The following is a 17760-nucleotide window of genomic DNA, read 5'->3' as shown; positions in this document are numbered from 1 at the left end:
GCTTTGTAGCTGGAGTTTGCCCAGACACCAGTCAGTGAGAGGCAGGCGGACTGCGAACACTGCACAACGTTCCCTCCACGCCTGAACACCAAAATCCGAGCGTTATGGATCATATCTACGAGCACGTCGAGCCCGACGGACAGCCCAGGTATGAGAACATAGGTGAGGGATTGAACCATGAGTACAGCGAGGTGCAGGTCCACGCCTCAGAGGGGGGCGAGCGCAGCTCCCCGGAGTACATGGAGATCAAGGACGGTGACAAACACAGCAACTCCTCCTCGTCGTCCTCCTCTTCCTCGTCCTCCAGCGATGATGAAGGAGATGGAGGAGACCTGACGGATCAGCAACAGGCTGTGGTGACGATGGACCTACCGCCTGAGCCAGAAGTGGAAGGGGTGAACGACGAGGAGCATGACAGCTCCCGGCGCTCATCAGCCTCCTCTCACTCTTCCTCATCCTCCTCCTCCTCCCAACAAGGGGACCCCTGCGACGACCCTCCGATTGAAAGCAACATCCAGGACGAGGATAATGCCGTGGACGGGTTGCTGATGTCTTACACCCATCCCAACACCATCCCGGAGACGAAGGAGTCTGTGGACTACAGCCTGAAAACTCTGGAGAACGTCACTCTGGATGGCAGCAGCGCGGCCCTGGATGACCCCAACGAGCCCAAGGTCTCCCTATTTGTCAAGGTAAGAATTGGACTCTATAAGCGACCTGGGAGTTAGTCAGGTCACTAACTCCCAGGGAGTCCATTCTTTCACTTTAAGTAACTCTTTGCCAGAGGCGAACCTAAGTTGTGTGAGGCCCTGGGTAAAAATCTGATTAGTGACCCACTTCCAGTTCACTTCACCTTCAGACTCTCTTAGCACTTTTATTCAGCATGAGAAACGTTTCCTCAAGGCTCAAGCTGCCAATCTGTCCAAGATTTCTACAATCTTAAACAACATTTTTATTTAACAAAAAGAGCAGCAATTACTCACCTCTTTCAATGTTAGTATTTTATAAATCTCTTGTCTAGTTTCTGACAATGACTGATATTCAACAGAAACTAATGGAGGGGGTCTGTTACTTGTGACCCTCAATTTGAAAGGTAGCATAGATGGAAAGCATGGAAAAATTAGGCATTTAGCATTCACCATAACATTATCTTATTTACGCACTGATTTACTGTCAACTGTATTTATAATTATCAGATGTGTCAGCCCATGCAGCCTCGTATTCTGCTTCCACTTAAGCTCGGTGGTAAATTTTGGGACATTTAGACCGGTAGCTCATAAAAAGCAGTCTGCATTTTAAATGCTCTCTTCTACCAGGTTTTGAACAAATTGTAACAAGAACTGCCTTCCATGAAACTAAATGCTCCTGATACGGGTCTTACGTCTTTTAAACGGGCAAAGTTTAACTTCACGGTATACATTTTACAGTCTGATGGCTATATAGCCCTAACGTTGCAAGTTTTCATTTATGATTTTGACATTAACATGGCCAAAGGTCTTTTGGAAAAGGCATGTGCTGCATGTGTGTCCAAATCATCGCAGGTTGACGTCGCATAAAGTAATGAAATGCCTAGCTAGCAGTGAATTCCTACAAAGTAGTGGGAAACTTATTTTTAGCTACACTTTTAAGAGCCCGACTAATAAAAGCCTACTGCAAGAGATAATATAATTATACATGTATAATTAAAAGCATTTATCAGATTGAATGTGCAGGGATACTTTCAGAACATGTTATGTAAGCTGTGGCTTTTCCAACAGGATCTTTTAAGTCATGTAATACTTCACTCATTCACAGTAAAACACCACAGCAACCAAAGGTGAACTCCAGCCCAGCTCAGATCGTCTTCGTTGATTCAGTGATAGCTGTGGAGCTACTGCAGGACTGAAAACTGCAGTAGCACCAATAGGAAACATTGAAGTCACTGTTATATGCCAGTATGGGTCTTGGCAACAATGAGCAAAAGTATATTCACACGTCTTGAACTTCTTTATTATGGACGACCACTGCCAGCTTCGATGTACTTCGTTGGGATTGCAGATGGCCGAATGCTGAAATGACATAAATATTGGAAGAATGTTGCGTAAATGTGTATTCAGCCCTCTTGAATCAAGTCGCACATTGACATACAGAAATTTTTGCCCACTGTCCCTTCTGAAACGACTCAGTCTCATTCAGATTGACTGGACAGCGACTGTGACCATGAATGTTTAAGTCCTGGTACGGATTCTCAGCCGGACTCAACTCTGGACTTTTACTAGGCCGTTCTGACACATAAATACTCTTTGTGCTAGACCAGTTCACTGCAGCTATGGTTGCACATTTAGGTCTGGCTTCAAGCAACTTCTCTGCTGAAGAAGCACATCTCCACAGGGTCACGCTGCTCACCCCGTGTTTCACCGTGAAAACCACAGAAAGTTGCAATAACATGGAAGTATGTGTTCACCTTAAAGGGTAAACACTTTCTATCAATTCAGCAAATATTTCCCGATTAGGTTTTTTTGTGGGCATACCAGATCTATTGCCAATACTTTAGAAGCACCATCTGACCTTGGTTTTGTCAGCATTTTGAATGAGCAAACATCCCGGCACCCACACTGACCTAGAGGTGTGCAGGGTTCAGGGTTCATACCTTCGTTTCATTGGGGAAGGTCTAACTTCCGGCGTGAACACCGGCATCCCTGGACCAAGTCTTTCTCAGTTCTAGTGCACCTGGTGTAACGTTGCATAAAACCAACTCTAATCTTGGTTTATCGTCTGTTTGCTATTTAGTGCCTATAAAAATAAAGATGCCTCATAAAAATGTGAAGTGTTTCAGATAAAAATGTTGAAAGGGGCCCAAAAGAGCATGCCGAAAGCTCACTTTGACGGGCTGAGTTGGAAGCAGGTCGAGTTGTACGTGCCTTCAGCTGGTTCACATGCACAGCGCTGTCGAGCTGGGTTGGCCTTTCTGCGACAGCTAACTGCAGTCTGAGCACATTTACAGGGACGGCTGATAAAGGCACGAACTGACATCGAATCAGAATCCCACGTTATCTCCGAATCATGATAAACGATGACCGTAGTTCGCCATGGCGGTGACCCCACCCATCTGAGTAGATCAACACCAAACGTTTAGATAAAAGCCAGTAAATGTTATGTGTTGGTGCTGTTATATCACAATTATGATAATCGCCGGTCAATAAATCGTCATGGAGATTGCTGAGATCCACTGCGCCTTGGCCTCCCGTCTGAGAAACTCCAAGACGTGTGTGTGGATTTTCCAGCGGTTTAATCATCAACGGCTGCTATAAATTAACCCCAGCTCCCGCTATAAAACTAGGGAGGAGTGTTAGGACATTGCCTGTTTTTTTCGTGGTTTTTTTTTGCTGACAAGCCACGACTCATCCCCCCTTCAACGGAGGTCATCTGAGAGGCATTTCCACAGCAGCCGTTGTATTTTGAAACCCAGTAACTTCTCTTGATCGTAGCGAGAAGATGGTTCTCCGGCGAACACTTCCGGGCTTCACGGCGTGTCATTTCCACCAGGTTTCTATGAAACTTGAAAGAGCAGCGCTGCAAAGGAGCGGCGGGGTTGAGAGAGAACACTGAGCCGTCTCCTTCACCTTGGCTCCGGAAAGACACCAACACCTGTTACTGTTTGATTGTGCTGGTGAATGATTAGCCCGACAAGTGAGGCTTTGAGCTTCCCTTCGTCTGAAGAACGTTCACAATAACGACAGTGTCTGAGGAAAGACTTCAGCAGAAACTCATCACTTTAGAATCAAGTGTTAGCTTTGTGAAAAGTAATTTCAACTAATCAGTTGGATATCAGCTTAGAGAAGCAAAAACGGCTGCAGTCAGTCTGAGAAAGATGGTGATTGACCATAAATATTTAACCGTTGCCACTCTTAGGAGCGGGCATCCAAGAGCATCAGTCACAGTTCAGAAAAAGACAGAAGAAATATGCTGCTATGGAAGACTTTCTGGAAGACTCTGTTTTTTCCCCCCACAATAAAATCCAGCATAACTTGAGTTCCAAATGTTTGGAACAATTCCCTTCAAAAAATGTGAGACCAAAGTACAGACGCCAGACAAGGGTTGACGATCCTGGCTTGTGTTTAGGCACCAAGCTTTTTTGAACTGCTCTTCCGTCGAATATGAGACCAAACGTCCAACAGTCAAAACTGTGACAAATTTGGATCATAGAACAGGACGAGGCTCCCAAACCCAAAGCAGACCTACTGCAGAGTTGCTGACAAAGAGAGAACCAAGGTTTTGCAAAGTGGCAGTCAAAGTCCAGACCCCACCCTGATTAAATTCTCTCCTCGGATGAATCCCTGAAAGTGAAGACGTGAGACTATGATGAAGGGTTGAAGGAGACAACAGTTTCTTTCTACTGCTCTGGTTTTCCAACATACAGAAATATTGACGCTTTCAGCAACACAATTTTACAACTCTGTAAAGTTACAGTGGGTTTATTAAGTACTGACATCTAGGTCACTAGTCAGTTCTCGGAAAGATTATTATTATTATTATTATTATTATTATCAGAATTGTAAATCTATGTTCAGCAAACGTTGCTTGATAGTTGTCAGATTGCATGCAACTACCTGTAAAAAGAACATAAACCTAAATGCTGTTATACTTTCTATCAACTAAGACTTAATTTGGATCATTAAAAAAAACAAAAAAACTTTTTTGTATCATGTTCAGCACATATAAGTTTTCATTTGGGGACCTTTTAATCTTTCCCTTCTGAAATGATCCCCTTTCAGAGTTTCAGACCTTCCTGTTCCTAGAAACTGGGTGGCACTGCGTTCATTCGTCTCAGCCAGGAGAGGGAGCTGTGCTATAAATAGAGGGCTCAGATTCCGCTTCCTTCACATCTGTCTTGCGTTTTATGCTCTCCAAGGTGACGGGACTGTTTTCTTCCGACTCGGACAGATCTGTCAGAACCCTGTGAGCCAGGCTCAGCCCGGTTCCTTTCGCAGCGCCATTATGGTTTGCATGCAAATGATCCCTCCCTACCTTCCTCCCGCCTTCAGAGACCAAATCAGACATCAGTGAGCCACTGAGGAGTTGTCTCCACTGCTGCTGGTGATCACACAGAACCTGCTGGAGCAGACGCATGCGGACCATGAATTAAATGTGAACGCTGCCGCTCCTCTGCTCCAGGAATAAAAACAAAAAAGTAAAAATAACCAACAGAGCGACAGGCATGAGAATTCAAAGTGGCATAAGTACGACTGTATTTTTTTGAGGGGGAAAAAATGACTTTGCCTGAATCTGTAGAAATCAAAACCCTTCAAACTAAATCATTAAAATAGAAATAGGAAATGGAGGTTTTTATACAGATGGATTCTGAATATAGGAGATAAGATGTGCTTTATATGTGGGGGGCTAGCTGGGGGGAGGTTGGTTTGCTGGTGAGGATGGAAGTGAGAGATGGGGCTCCACCCCCTGGTATGGTCAGGCCTGACACCTGTTCAGCACTCTGTGTCTGTGAGCCGTGCCTCTGCTCCTGATCCGAGTCCAAATCAGGGCTGTATACAACCCAGCACCCAGACTGTCACGACGAGGAGGGAAATTCACTTTCAGAGGGACCAAAACCGAGGTGGAGGGTCTGGGATTAAAGAGCTGCTCAAGTTGAGAGAAGAAGAAAAGAAGAAGAAGAGAGAGTGAGAGAGAGAGAGATCACTGCCTGGAGTAAAGGAATCCTTCCAGAGAGGATGCCCTCCATGGAGGATGTGAACCTCAGATGACCAGACAAACTTAAAGGACGCAAAACAAACCAAGAGCGAGACAGCATGTCCACAAACAGCCAGGACAGAGAACCTGACATAGAACTTTTTGTGAAGGTAAGACAGAGGAACGGGGGGATGGGGATTTTCTGACGTTTCGATGAAGTTTGGGTGAGCGCAGCAGCAGAATTTCAGCCGTCGCGCCGCGACCCGGGTGTGAGGTGGAAAGCTGAGGTAACCCAATAGTGGAGGTTGAGTTTCAGCAGCAGCGGGATCACCGTGACAGTGTCTCTGGGGCTCATGCTGGCCTCTGGATTGGTTCCCAATACCGACGGAGAACTTTGGCTTCAGGGGGGAAATGTGTTACATAACTTGCTACTCTAAAGCATTACAGAATGTTAATGTTGTCTGCAGTAATATTGGAAATAGAAGAAGTCGGTGTATCATTCAGCTCTTCTTCTCTGTAGACAACAATCTCCTGATGCCGCATAAAATTGGAGAAAATATTGTTTCAGGGAACTAAATGTGTCAATAGAAAGCCAAACTTTGCAACTTATTGTCCTTTTTGTCCCGCGTTGGCTCACGTCAAACAGCCATCGTCCACAACTTCTGATCTGCTGAAGGATAATGGAAAATCTTATGTATAAACCTGTTTAGAGAAAAGAGTTTCCATAGCAGCTGTCATTCTAATATTAGTCGCATCATCATGTGCCTCTGAGAGGTGACCCAGATGGACAGGGGGCTGTCCCGGGACGTCCTGGTTATGCATCTGAAAACCGAGACACAAGCACCCCTGGAGAGGCAGGTTCTGTGGGGTTTTTGACAGCGGTTGATAACCTGGGGGGGGAAAGAAATGGATTGTGGAAATTGAATCACAGTCGAATAAAGTGATTTCACGAATAAAGGTCTCGGTTGTGTCTCTAACCAAAGGAAGAAGAAGGTTAGTAGTGTCTGAAGAACACCAAGGAAGCACTTGCATACTGCTATCAACATAACATGATACGTATTGCACTGATGCCTGTTGAGGGATTGCAAACAAGCACCAATGAATGAATGGGGAGCACTTTGCTGCCACCTTGTGGTCAGGTTTATGTCTAATTTAATGAATTTTTTGTAGCATGTTCTGCATTATTTTTAAGAAGTTCTACTGAATTTATAATCTGCTTAACAGTTAAAAAACATAAAATGATCTGTTTTTTTATGTAATTGCAATTCAATTCAGGTAAAAGGTCAAAAAAATATATGAAACTAAGTTTAATAATCGCATATTCTGAAAATCTATTGAAAAGACTAATCTTTTAACTTTTATGATAATTATGACAAAGGCAATGGATATGTCATTATGATAATTAGGATATATTTAGAACAATCACAGATGACAAGCTGAAAAGATACTTTTTTTGTTATTTAAAACAAAAATATTAAAAATATTAAATAAAAGTCTAATAATATTTTATTGTTGCCCATCTTCTTTTGGTGCAAATGCAACTCAACAGGACAAACTTATATTTGCATTATCAAACAGAAACATTTTTGAAATCTCACCATTTTACTTTTATTTGTGTGGAAGAGTCTCTGTAAAGTCAGAGCGTTGCACAGCTGGAAAACAATGAGACTTTTTTCTCTCGAGCCAAACAAACTGGATCGTGACTCAATGTTGGGTTAAAACTCAGTGTTGGGTTACAGCCATCACTCAGCAGTCATTTTGCGTGCAACGACTAAATAAAGTCCAGGAATTAATGAGTGTCATGTTGGAAGGGTTTGGAGGAATTAGGGTCCACCGAGCTAAGTTCATAAAACCTTCAGTGAAGTTTTGTTTTCGAAAAAAGAAGAAAAAAAAAAAGCTGCTGCATTTATGAGCTTCAAATAAGCTGACAGCTCACTGGCTCCATGCATTCCTCGGACTACCAGGTCTTCCCACATGACGGCTTTTTTCCGCCACTTTCTCGATGTTGGTTGACTATTATCTGTTGCATGTGTATTGTGTTGCCTCCATGCACGCGAGGCCGGCCATAACAATACTCAGAGGCAGCCCTGAGAGCATCAATGGCTGCCGAGCATCCAGTTGACTCAGCTGCTTTTAGCCTGGGGCTTCAGTTTTCTGGTCCCGGTGCCGTGCAGACATGAACACACGGATGGCATGTAAACACTCTTTCTTCTGAATGGCTTGCTGATGTTTTCCCTCATTTTCTTTCCTCAGGCTTGTATTTTTGTTGGAGATTTGATCCAATAAACGAGAACAACGCTGACTTATTGCAAAATAAAATAAAATAAAATAAAGGTCAGGTCAGGTCAGGACAAATGTCAAAAACATTAATGGTTCAGTCAGAAGGATTCCAGTGTGGAATAATTGTGAGGTGTGATTTTCACTCTTAAATAATAAAAGTCATACAAACAAATACAATAATGTTTGGCGATTTAACCCGGAGGTGCAATCAATATGTTTCTTTATGAGTTTGCCACAGCTGGAGATAGGTTTTCAAAAAAATATACAGGAATATGAATGGATGGATATTCTGCTGCTGTGATTTTGATTCTTCATAACAAGGCGAAGGTATAATAATCTTTTTCAGTCGACACTTTGTTCTTGCCATTGACAGGAAATTATATCTAATGCATCTCATTTCGCCTTGTGTTTCTTACAGTATTTTCATATTTTTGACTTATGCATGAAAAAGTTGAGAAATAAGCTGCAAGATTTTTCTTCCAAGGCGCTGTAAACAAACCACGCTCTTTTCGGTTAAAAACAAAGGTCCAAGAAACTTCAATTGCGGAATTAATAATGCGCTGAATGACGGGGACCGGCTCCCTAACGCTACCCCAGGGGTCATTGCTCCCATTCTCTGCACGGCGGCGGGTCAGATCCCGCTCCACGCGCCCCAGCGGCCGGTGAACCCGGAGGTGCAATCGATATGTTCAATTCAACCGATCCGCCGGATCAGGTGTCAGTGATGGGGCTCCGCATGCCGACACAGGATATCTCAGCATGTACACACATGGAAGATGAAGAGGAAATGTCTCTGTGTTGCTCTGAAAAAGACAACGGGCGACAGGCTCTGTCCTCATTTGACTGGTCAGGAATAATAAGATAAACATCTATGAAAAGTTTTTCATGTTTTCCTCTCACAGCTGGAGTACAAGGTGATGTTCTGCAGGTTTTATGCATTTTAATCTCTTGAACATAATAAAAAGACCTCATATTAACTAATATATGTTTACTATTTGATTCTTTCTATATGAGCAGTTTAAATGTAGATAGCTTGTCATAGTATTATTGTTTACATGCATTTCTTTAGTATTTGGTCGTATTGCTGGTTTTCTGACTTTCCCCAAAGGCTTTGGGCCTCCTTCCACTGGCTTCTGTCAATTTTTTTTATTATTATGGCCCATTCCTCTACAGACCTGTTGTTACAGAGTAAGACCTGTAGGACTCTTTGCTCACACAACCTTTTCCACCCTCAAATTTCCTATGGGACCAAGATCAGAACTATGTGATGGCCCCTCCGAAACACTGAGTTTAAATTCTTTAAAGCGGAAGTCAAAGTCGATTTGGAGGACCTCTTTGTACCCAAGTTTCAACCACCTGGCTGATGTCTTGAAGAACTTGTTTCACGTTAGATAATGAAACTTTTTTTTACCAACTTAGATCGTCTCAGGGTATTCTACTTAAGTTCTGGAGTAGAAGCTGTACATAGTTCATGTTGGTACAAACATACTTCAGAAGTCTATTTTGAGAGACTTGGGGGCCACAATCAAAAACGTTCGACCCAGGTCGCAAAGTGTTGAAGCCATTGTAACCAACTAGAAAAGTGGAAATAATTTTAAACAACTTCAAATGTGATTCGCCAGCCTGTCTGACCTTACTGTACATTGTGTGTGTGCAGGCAGGAAGTGATGGAGAAAGCATCGGCAACTGTCCTTTTTCCCAGCGTCTCTTCATGATCCTCTGGCTCAAAGGCGTGGTCTTCAACGTCACGACTGTTGACCTCAAGAGGTGAGGGCAGAGGTGTTCACTGCGCCCTTCGCGTCGCCACAGGTTTTTAAGTGATGGCTTGTTGTGCCCGTGTCCTCTGCAGAAAGCCAGAAGACCTGCAGAAGCTGGCCCCGGGGACGCACCCCCCTTTCCTGACCTTCGACGGCGACGTCAGGACCGACATCAACAAGATCGAGGAGTTCCTCGAGGAGGTTCTCTGCCCTCCAAAGTAATTCACGTGGAAAGCTTTACAACACCATGTGTGTTTTATCAGACTGCACACCGCCTGCTTTTGGTTGGATTTATGGCAGCTTCGTGTTGTTTTTGAAGGAGCAGGAAGCCGTTTAGTCGAGTAAAGGATGGCTGGCTTTGATGAAAGCTGACATTTTCTGATAAAACTGTTATATCGGGGTGATTGCTGATGTTTATATGCCATAGATACCATTAAATCCAGTTAAAAGAAATCTAAACTATCCATATTTAAAGTCTTATCCCACATGTTTAATGATATTTAACCAAAGCTAAGATGGGTTTATTGGGTTCTATTAATGTCTCTTAAAATGTCTTCAAAGTCCGACTGAGAAAGCCAGATTACCTAATTCTTCTTTTATTGCCTGTAAAGTTTTTTACGTTTTAAATGGACCCTGGTGTGCGAACGCCAAGCGAGGTGGGACGCCAGTTCAGTGCGGTTCTGTAACTTGTTCTAAATTCGGGGCCAAGCTTCAGTCCAGGTGTTAATTCCATCCAGATGCTCTGGTCTGACTGTGCCTTCCGGCCCCCTCCCCATGCCCGCTTCAGGTATCCCAAACTGGCTGCCAGGCACAGAGAGTCCAATACAGCTGGAAACGACATCTTCGCCAAGTTCTCAGCCTTCATCAAGAACACCAAAGCCGAGGCCAATGCCGGTAGGGAGCTCATTTTCTGCCATATACCTGTACACATGCATTTCCATTTGCAGCTTTCATGCAGTAAAAAAACAACAGTTTTTCATTATGTTTCGCCGCTAGATGGCAGCAAAGTTCAACTCTTCAGGCGTCAACTGAGATCCTCTCGTTTGCTTTGCTGCCATCTAGTGAGGGATTTTTGTCACACAGACTCAACAACCCTTGAGGTGCATTAACTGACCAGCCCGTGTGACAATAAACTTTTTTTGATTTGTGCATTTTTCAGCTCTCGAGAAAGGCCTAACCAAAGCCCTGAAGAAACTTGATGATTACCTCACAAGCCCCCTGCCCGAAGAGATCGACGCAAACAGCATGGAGGAAGAAAAGGCCTCCAAACGACTGTTCCTGGACGGAAACGATCTCACCCTGGCAGACTGCAACCTGCTGCCCAAGCTGCACATCATGAAGGTGGGTTAAGGTTCCTAAATGTCCTGGAACTGAGGCAGAAGATGGGAACAGCTGAAGTATCAATTTTTCCTGTGTGCACAGCTAGTGCTAGTGCACACAGGAAATTTGTGAAATTAGGACAATATTCTTCTGATGAATTTAAATCTGAACACATATTACACACTTCACACTTCTTGGCAATAACAAATGAAGCCTATTTGAGTGGTGTGATCTCACATTAACGTAATAAAAATAAAAATAAAAGCAATTTTGTTCTCACTCGGTTAAGAATGTAGTTTCACAAGATTGGAGCATGTGAAGGTCTATTTCTGGCAGATAATCTCTTTTGAATACTGGCCACTTTATTAGGGACGCTGTACACCACAGGATAAAAGTGTGGAAGTGAAGTTTTTTCCGGTCTCCACTCAGGATGCCGTTCCTTTCGATAAACCTCGATGTAAACCAGATGACCGGTGCATAAAATCCTCACAGAGGAAAAGAAGGGCTCAGTTGTAGGGTGGAGACCATTACCAAGTCATAACTTGTAAAGCAAAAATGTAACATAAAAAATTATAACTTTTTCAGTGTTAAGGACAAAACATGCTTTTTGCATTTCTGCCATTCTGGGAGAAGAGTTTACGTTGACAAAAGCAACAACTGTTTTAATATCACTGGAGGACAAAACCCTTAAAAAGATGTCCAGCGGTCTGATTAAATTAAAATCAAAGTTGACTCTTAGTCAACTAATTCTTCAATAAGAGGTCAAGCATAAGCTGACCTCTTATTGTTCTTATACTTGAAGAATAAGAGGGAAGCAAAACGGATGGCATGACGAGAAAAGGAGATTGATAAAAAAAAAACAACAACAATGAAATAAAAATAATTGGACGTGCGCCCGTTACGGCCTTGACTGATCAAGCTCATGCTGTTTGCATCATGTTGTTTATGTGAACATTTGGTGTCAACTGCGCATGCTCAATAACGAGAGGACTAAAGAAACGACCAGCGACTAACAGCGCTTTGTTTTCGTCCCAGGTCGTCGCGAAGAAGTACCGCAACTACGAGATCCCGTCGGACATGACGGGCGTGTGGCGGTACCTGGAAAACGCCTACTCGCGCGAGGAGTTCACCGGCACCTGCGCCGCAGACGCCGAGATCGAGAACGCCTACAGGGACGTGGCGAAGAGGCTGGCCAAATAGCCCTCCGACCCCCCCCATCCTGAGCGCCAACGCAATAAACCAGCGACACACACAAACATCCACAAGAGAAAAAAAAAAAACAAAACATAAAATTACACTGCTCAGCATATTCTTCGTGCGACACTCTGCAGAAACATAAGATCTTTTGTCTTTTCCAGCTCCGGGCGTGATGGATTGCAATAATTCAGCGCTCCCTGTACTTAAACGGTATTTCAATCACATCGGCAGACATGGCAAAACAGAAGCGGAGCAGAAGATAAATCGAACCCTGTTTAGCTTGACCCGGAGCCAGCCTTCAGCCGGCTCCGCTGCGAAACTTCTGACAAAACTCTTTTCACTCAAACGCGATTGTGTCTGTCCGTGTGCGTTCACTCGTGAGACAAAGCCCTCTTTCATAACGTCCTCCGCAGCGCGGCCAAAACATTTCACTAGCTGCCGATGTCAAGGTTTGTTGGCTTTATTTATTCCCCGGGCCCACAGAAGTCTAGCCCGACTCTCTGTGTTTATTATCGAGCTCCGGCTCCCGGGGAGAGACACCTTGTTTCATCTGTGATGGATGATTTACGCCCAGAGTTCTCCGAACACGACGGCTCTGATTCTCAGCTTTCAATCGCCCGCCATTCCTTTTCGTCGGCGTTGCTGCATTAATTCTTTGGGGTTGGTTTTTATTTTAGCTTGCGAGTGTCTCATAGAGATTCCCCGTCCGGCTCTTGAGAGACTCAATGGGCATCCAAATGAACAAACTTGCCCACGTCGGGGGGGCTTTTGGAGAACAAAGTTCAAAAATGTCGTGCCTTTTGTTGAGTAGAAAAAAATAAATAAATAAAAAGAAGAGAAAAAAAAAAACAAAACAATGTCAAGCCATTGTGATTGATGGACTCGTTGGGATTAAATGCGTTGCAACAAGGAGTTACAGCTTGTAGCTTCCCTTCCCCAACTTGTGAAAAATCCACTTCAGGTATTGATTTTGTCTCCAGTTACCTCACGATATTATAAATGGAGGTACTATTTATTCAGCGGCCCAATCAGGTCTGATTAGGCAGAGCCATTAGTGGCGTGATGAAAACCATCTTCCAGACCAGTTCCATACTGGTCAGAGAGCCCTGCCCTGCAGCTCCGCACTCTGATGAGTCCATCAACATCCCACTGCTTAGAAAGTCCAGGTTTAGGAGTCTCAGTGTCCACATGGAGGAGAGAGGAAACTTGTCTTGAGGGGAGTGGGGGGGGGGGTTGCTGTTTTTGGCTTGCTGCAACGTTTGCGACTATAGCGAGACTTCCTCGAAGAGCCATAAGGCTTTTGTATGGTTTGGACAAACACATGATGTTGAAACCGGAGCTTGATGACTGAGAGAGTTGCTCACAGCGAAGCTCTGCAAATAAATCAATATTTTCACAGATCTGCTTCTTCCGTTTCTTTTTCTCTTTTCCCGCGTGGTGATCGCCAAGGTTGCCGCCGAGCCGAGAGGGTCTCCCGGGGCGATCGCGAACGCACGCAAAGGGTTAAAGCCCGACCGACCGACCGAGCTGATCAAATCCAGCGGTGCAGGTTTGTTTCTCCATCCATAACAGAGAGAGAGTGATGACCGCTGACAGGCTTAAATAGAGGCTTCCATGCCAGGGATCAAACGCCATCCTTCTTCTCCACTCTCTCATTAAGACGGAAAAGCCGAGCGCCGCCATCCGATCCGTCTCCATTTTTCCTCAAAGGAGTCTAAAACTTGAAAGATCCGCGCCTGTCGGATTTACAATGGTGGGCGAGCGGTGTTTACCGAGACGCCGGCGTGCCAGAAACAACAGTCAAAGAAAATAAATGGAGCCCGCCGAGTGTTTCCACAGGGGTAAGGAAATATGGAGCAGGACTTGTGCCTTGCTGTTTGGTAATTAGTACCTAAACATCGCTGTCCTTGGATCCCATCGCTCACATTCAACATTTCTCCGGGCTGGATAATATACAGTGGAGCATTAACGTCAAACACGTCTGGTCGTTGGGGCCTGGCGAGCCACATTAATCTGTTATTACGCTCCCAAGTGGATCGACTAGTTGCTGGCCTTGGCTTGGCCACCGTACGGGCTGACAGGGAGTCACACACTGCACTTTTTATGGCTACATTTAGTAAACCTTTTCAACTCGGGCATAAATTGTGTAAACGGACTCCCGCTTTGAGACCTCTGCTGATTAAAACAAACTGGCGCGCCTGACATTTGAAGACCCACCAGAAACAACCCTGTGATCCAATTAAAGGCCAGACTTATAGCTGCAGGAGTGCAGCTGGCCCGACCCGCCAGGAGACCGGCGAGTGGCATGAGACCAGGAGACTGGTCGTGTCAGCTGTTGCACCTGGAGCAGATGTTTGTTACGCTCGTTCAATGGAGTTTACACGCACTACAAAACATTGTTGTGCCATGCAGAGAAGGATTATTTCTTTTTTAATCTCTTAGGTATTCACTCCCCCTGAAATGGTTCACGTTTTCTAACCCTAACCCCTAACCCTAATCACCTTATTATTATTAATATTATCATTAACCTTTATTTCACCAGGGGAATCCCGCTGAGGTTAAAAATCGCTTTTGCAAGGAAATACTTTCCAAGCACACAAAGTTTACTAAGCATTTAAAAGCAAGACTGTACAAGCTGGCACCGCCGCGAATAAATTAGCTGAAAAGATTCCTTCGTTGAAACATCGGGGTTGGAAACGTTTAGTGACAAACAGCAACTTTGGGTCCACAACTGGTTCCGAGAAGACGGAGCAGAAAACCGAAGGGGTGCATTTCCAAGTTCGGTTCGGACTTTCGGGCACCCGAGAGTCAGAGCAAGTTCCCACAGAGAAGAGAATATCCTGCGGTGGACTTTCTGTTTATGCAGGCCAACAAACACAAAGAGGGAAGGTACAGTACGGCCTCGTCACTAAAACAAACAAATAAAAACGAGCCACAAACGTCTGTTGGAGTTTAGGCGATAGAGCAGAATTCGGCCTGGCAACTTTGGTTTCGCACAACTGCAGTTAAAAGTTGGCACCAGACGCCTCCTCTGAAGGTCAATGTGATCGACCAATCAGAAAACAGCGTGTCGTTTGTCAGACATTTGCTCTCCTGCTTGTTTCATTTCAGCCACCTGACTCCGAGATCACTTCACTATTAACTACAGCCACCTGGAGCTCGACATTCTCTCAACGAGACGGTTGCACAACTAAAGAGTGTCTTCTGTCAGAGGCTTCTTCAGCGTGGCTGTAGCACTGTCCGCTACAGGAGACTCTTCCTGTCCACAGCCATCAGCATCTACCACAACGTTTTGAAGGAAATTACATGACACGAGAATCAATATTTGACTTTCCTAGCTACAAAAGGTACGAGTCAGGATAGTGACCAGAAATCCAATAGAACGGTTTAGATCAAAGCAGATGCATATGCTGCGATGGCCCAGTCAAAGTCCAGACCAACATCTCATTCCTCTGGCAGATTTAAGTTCATGATGATTTACTCCAACTGGAATCTGACAATTAATCTGTGGAGTGAGATAATGATTAGGGTGATGGTACGGAGACTCTCAAACGCTCCTCGCCAGAGATTTGGATCTTCATAAATACGAGTGGAGACAAGAAAGAGTCGGTCAGTAAACATAAAGAAGAGCGTCACTGATAAAATGCCAGTTCAGTTTAACTTCAGTCCGTTAGTCTGAATCGAGTTCACTCAATTCAATGCAATCGTGTTCGCTTCTACTCAAATGACCCTGAACGTTTTCTTTCAAAAGGTTTGCTTTTCATTGACACTTACTATATCAGTTCATAAAAAAACAAAAATAATTTTCTTGAAAGGAGTCTTTTGGAAGGGTGAATGGTTAAAAATTATATATATATACAATAAATAAATAAATAAATAAATAAATATATATATATATATATATATATATATATATATATATATATATATATATATATATATATATATATATATATATATATATATATATATATATATATATATATAGGCCTATATATATTATTATTATTTTTTATGTTATTTGAAAAATACTGGCTTGTGTTTTTTTTTTTTTTAAATAAATGAGCTCAGAATTATGAAATAAAACCTCAGGTTCAGAAAAAAGAAGAACACAACGAGACTATTAAAGCGAGCACAGAGTCGAGTCAGTTTTTCCTTCCTGAGTTTCCGGTTCGTTCCCCCGACCGGTTCTCCGGTTCTTCCTCTAATAAGACCGTCTGTCTGTCCTCTGACGTCCCACCAATGGCCAGCACGAGCTCCCTGGGACCAACCTCGACGTCGCGCGCGGGAGGAGGAAGAGTCCAATCAGGACGCGGGACGTTTGAAACGGAAAGACCCGGGCAGCACAGGACGGGTTCGGTCTGAGACGGAGAGCGTCTGAGAGAGTATCGGGTTCTCGGTGAGTCCTCCGCCTCCTCCGCCCTCAGACGTTTGAGCGGCTTTGTGGTGAAGCTTGATGGGGATTATTGATCTGCCCGGCGCGCGCCTGCGGTTTCTGCTAAAGACTGACGACTAAACCAGAGGGGAGCTTTTTTTTTTTTTTTTTTTTTTGGCAGCTGAGAAAAAAAAAAGGCCCGCTGAAGTTTGAGCTTAAGCCAGGTGTTCCTTTCATTGGCATAATTAAAAAAAAAATTAAATATTAAAAAATTTAAATACTAAAAAAATGAAATGCTAAAACAATTTAAATACTAATAAAAAATGAAATACTAAAAAATTCTAAATACTAAAAAGATTTCAATACAAAATATTTAAATACTAAAAGAATTAAATACTAAAAAATGTAAATACTACAAAATTGAAAACCTGAAAGAATAAAATACTAATAAAAAATTAAATACTAAAAAAATTTTAATACTAAAAATATCAAATACTAAAAAAATTTAAATACTGGAAACTGTAAATACAAAAAAAATTATGCTAAAAAACCCCCAAAGAAATCACAATAAACATATCAGAGTGCTCTCTTGAGAATAATCATATCTTGCAGACTAGCAGAGTCCAGATGTAGATCAATAATAATATTAATAATAATAATAAAAAGTTCTGCTTGGATTTACTGGCTTCAGTTCCAGCTGTGAACCACATGAAATAATAACTGGTCACCAGAGAAGGATGTGGACACTGTGCTAATTATGTGAGAGGATGATGTCAAGTCCTGATACCAGCCAGGACGGGCTTTTTTCTCCTCCTCCTCTTCCTCCCTCTGTGCTGCCTTCCATCATTCATAACCTCTTTGCGGTATATGATGGTTTTTTTCCCCCTAAAATGAAAGAAGAAGAAGAAGAAAAAGCCCCGGTGTCAGTCATGGTTGCGTGTCATTACATTACAGTAAATCCATTGCTTCTGTAATGAACTCAATGATAAAATTAAAAAGAAAAAGAAAATAATGTAAAAATAAATGAGGCTCCTAGGCAATTTTTTTGTTGTTGCATCGCCTGGCTGAAATGCCTTGCATAAAGAATGTTGCATAAACATCTGGAGTTGAGTTGCAGCTTATTCAGTCTCATGCTCTGAGTTTGCTGTGTTTGACATGCAGTTT

General features: G+C 43.3%; 1 protein-coding gene across 2 annotated transcripts; it reads left to right on the top strand.

The window, feature by feature from the left end:
- The first annotated feature begins 22 nt into the window (after positions 1-22).
- clic5b (chloride intracellular channel 5b) lies at positions 23-13621 on the top strand. Of its 2 annotated transcripts, none has more exons than XM_055044166.1 (6): positions 23-692; positions 9605-9714; positions 9797-9922; positions 10492-10598; positions 10864-11045; positions 12060-13621. In XM_055044166.1, exons 1-6 carry the CDS (start codon positions 105-107, stop codon positions 12222-12224), a joined length of 1278 nt encoding a protein of 425 aa, XP_054900141.1. In that variant the 5' UTR covers positions 23-104; the 3' UTR covers positions 12225-13621. The 2 variants fall into 2 exon arrangements, with proteins under 2 accessions (XP_054900141.1, XP_054900142.1); XM_055044167.1 differs by lacking the exon at positions 23-692 and adding an exon at positions 5462-5837.
- Positions 13622-17760: the final 4139 nt, after the last annotated feature.

Source organism: Poeciliopsis prolifica, unplaced genomic scaffold, assembly GCF_027474105.1.
Source record: "Poeciliopsis prolifica strain line A6 unplaced genomic scaffold, Auburn_PproV2 SCAFFOLD020, whole genome shotgun sequence".
Taxonomy (NCBI): domain Eukaryota; kingdom Metazoa; phylum Chordata; class Actinopteri; order Cyprinodontiformes; family Poeciliidae; genus Poeciliopsis; species Poeciliopsis prolifica.
The sequence above is the reverse complement of the archived record's forward strand: the minus strand, read 5'-3'. Positions and strand labels throughout refer to the sequence as shown.

Excerpts from the sequence above, each read along its gene's own strand:
- clic5b (XM_055044166.1), top strand. The coding sequence starts at position 105 with ATGGATCATATCTACGAGCACGTCGAGCCCGACGGACAGCCCAGGTAT. Across the intron at positions 9,923-10,491 it reads GAGGTTCTCTGCCCTCCAAA|GTATCCCAAACTGGCTGCCA; the intron begins GTAATTCACGTG and ends TGCCCGCTTCAG. Across the intron at positions 10,599-10,863 it reads CAAAGCCGAGGCCAATGCCG|CTCTCGAGAAAGGCCTAACC; the intron begins GTAGGGAGCTCA and ends TGCATTTTTCAG.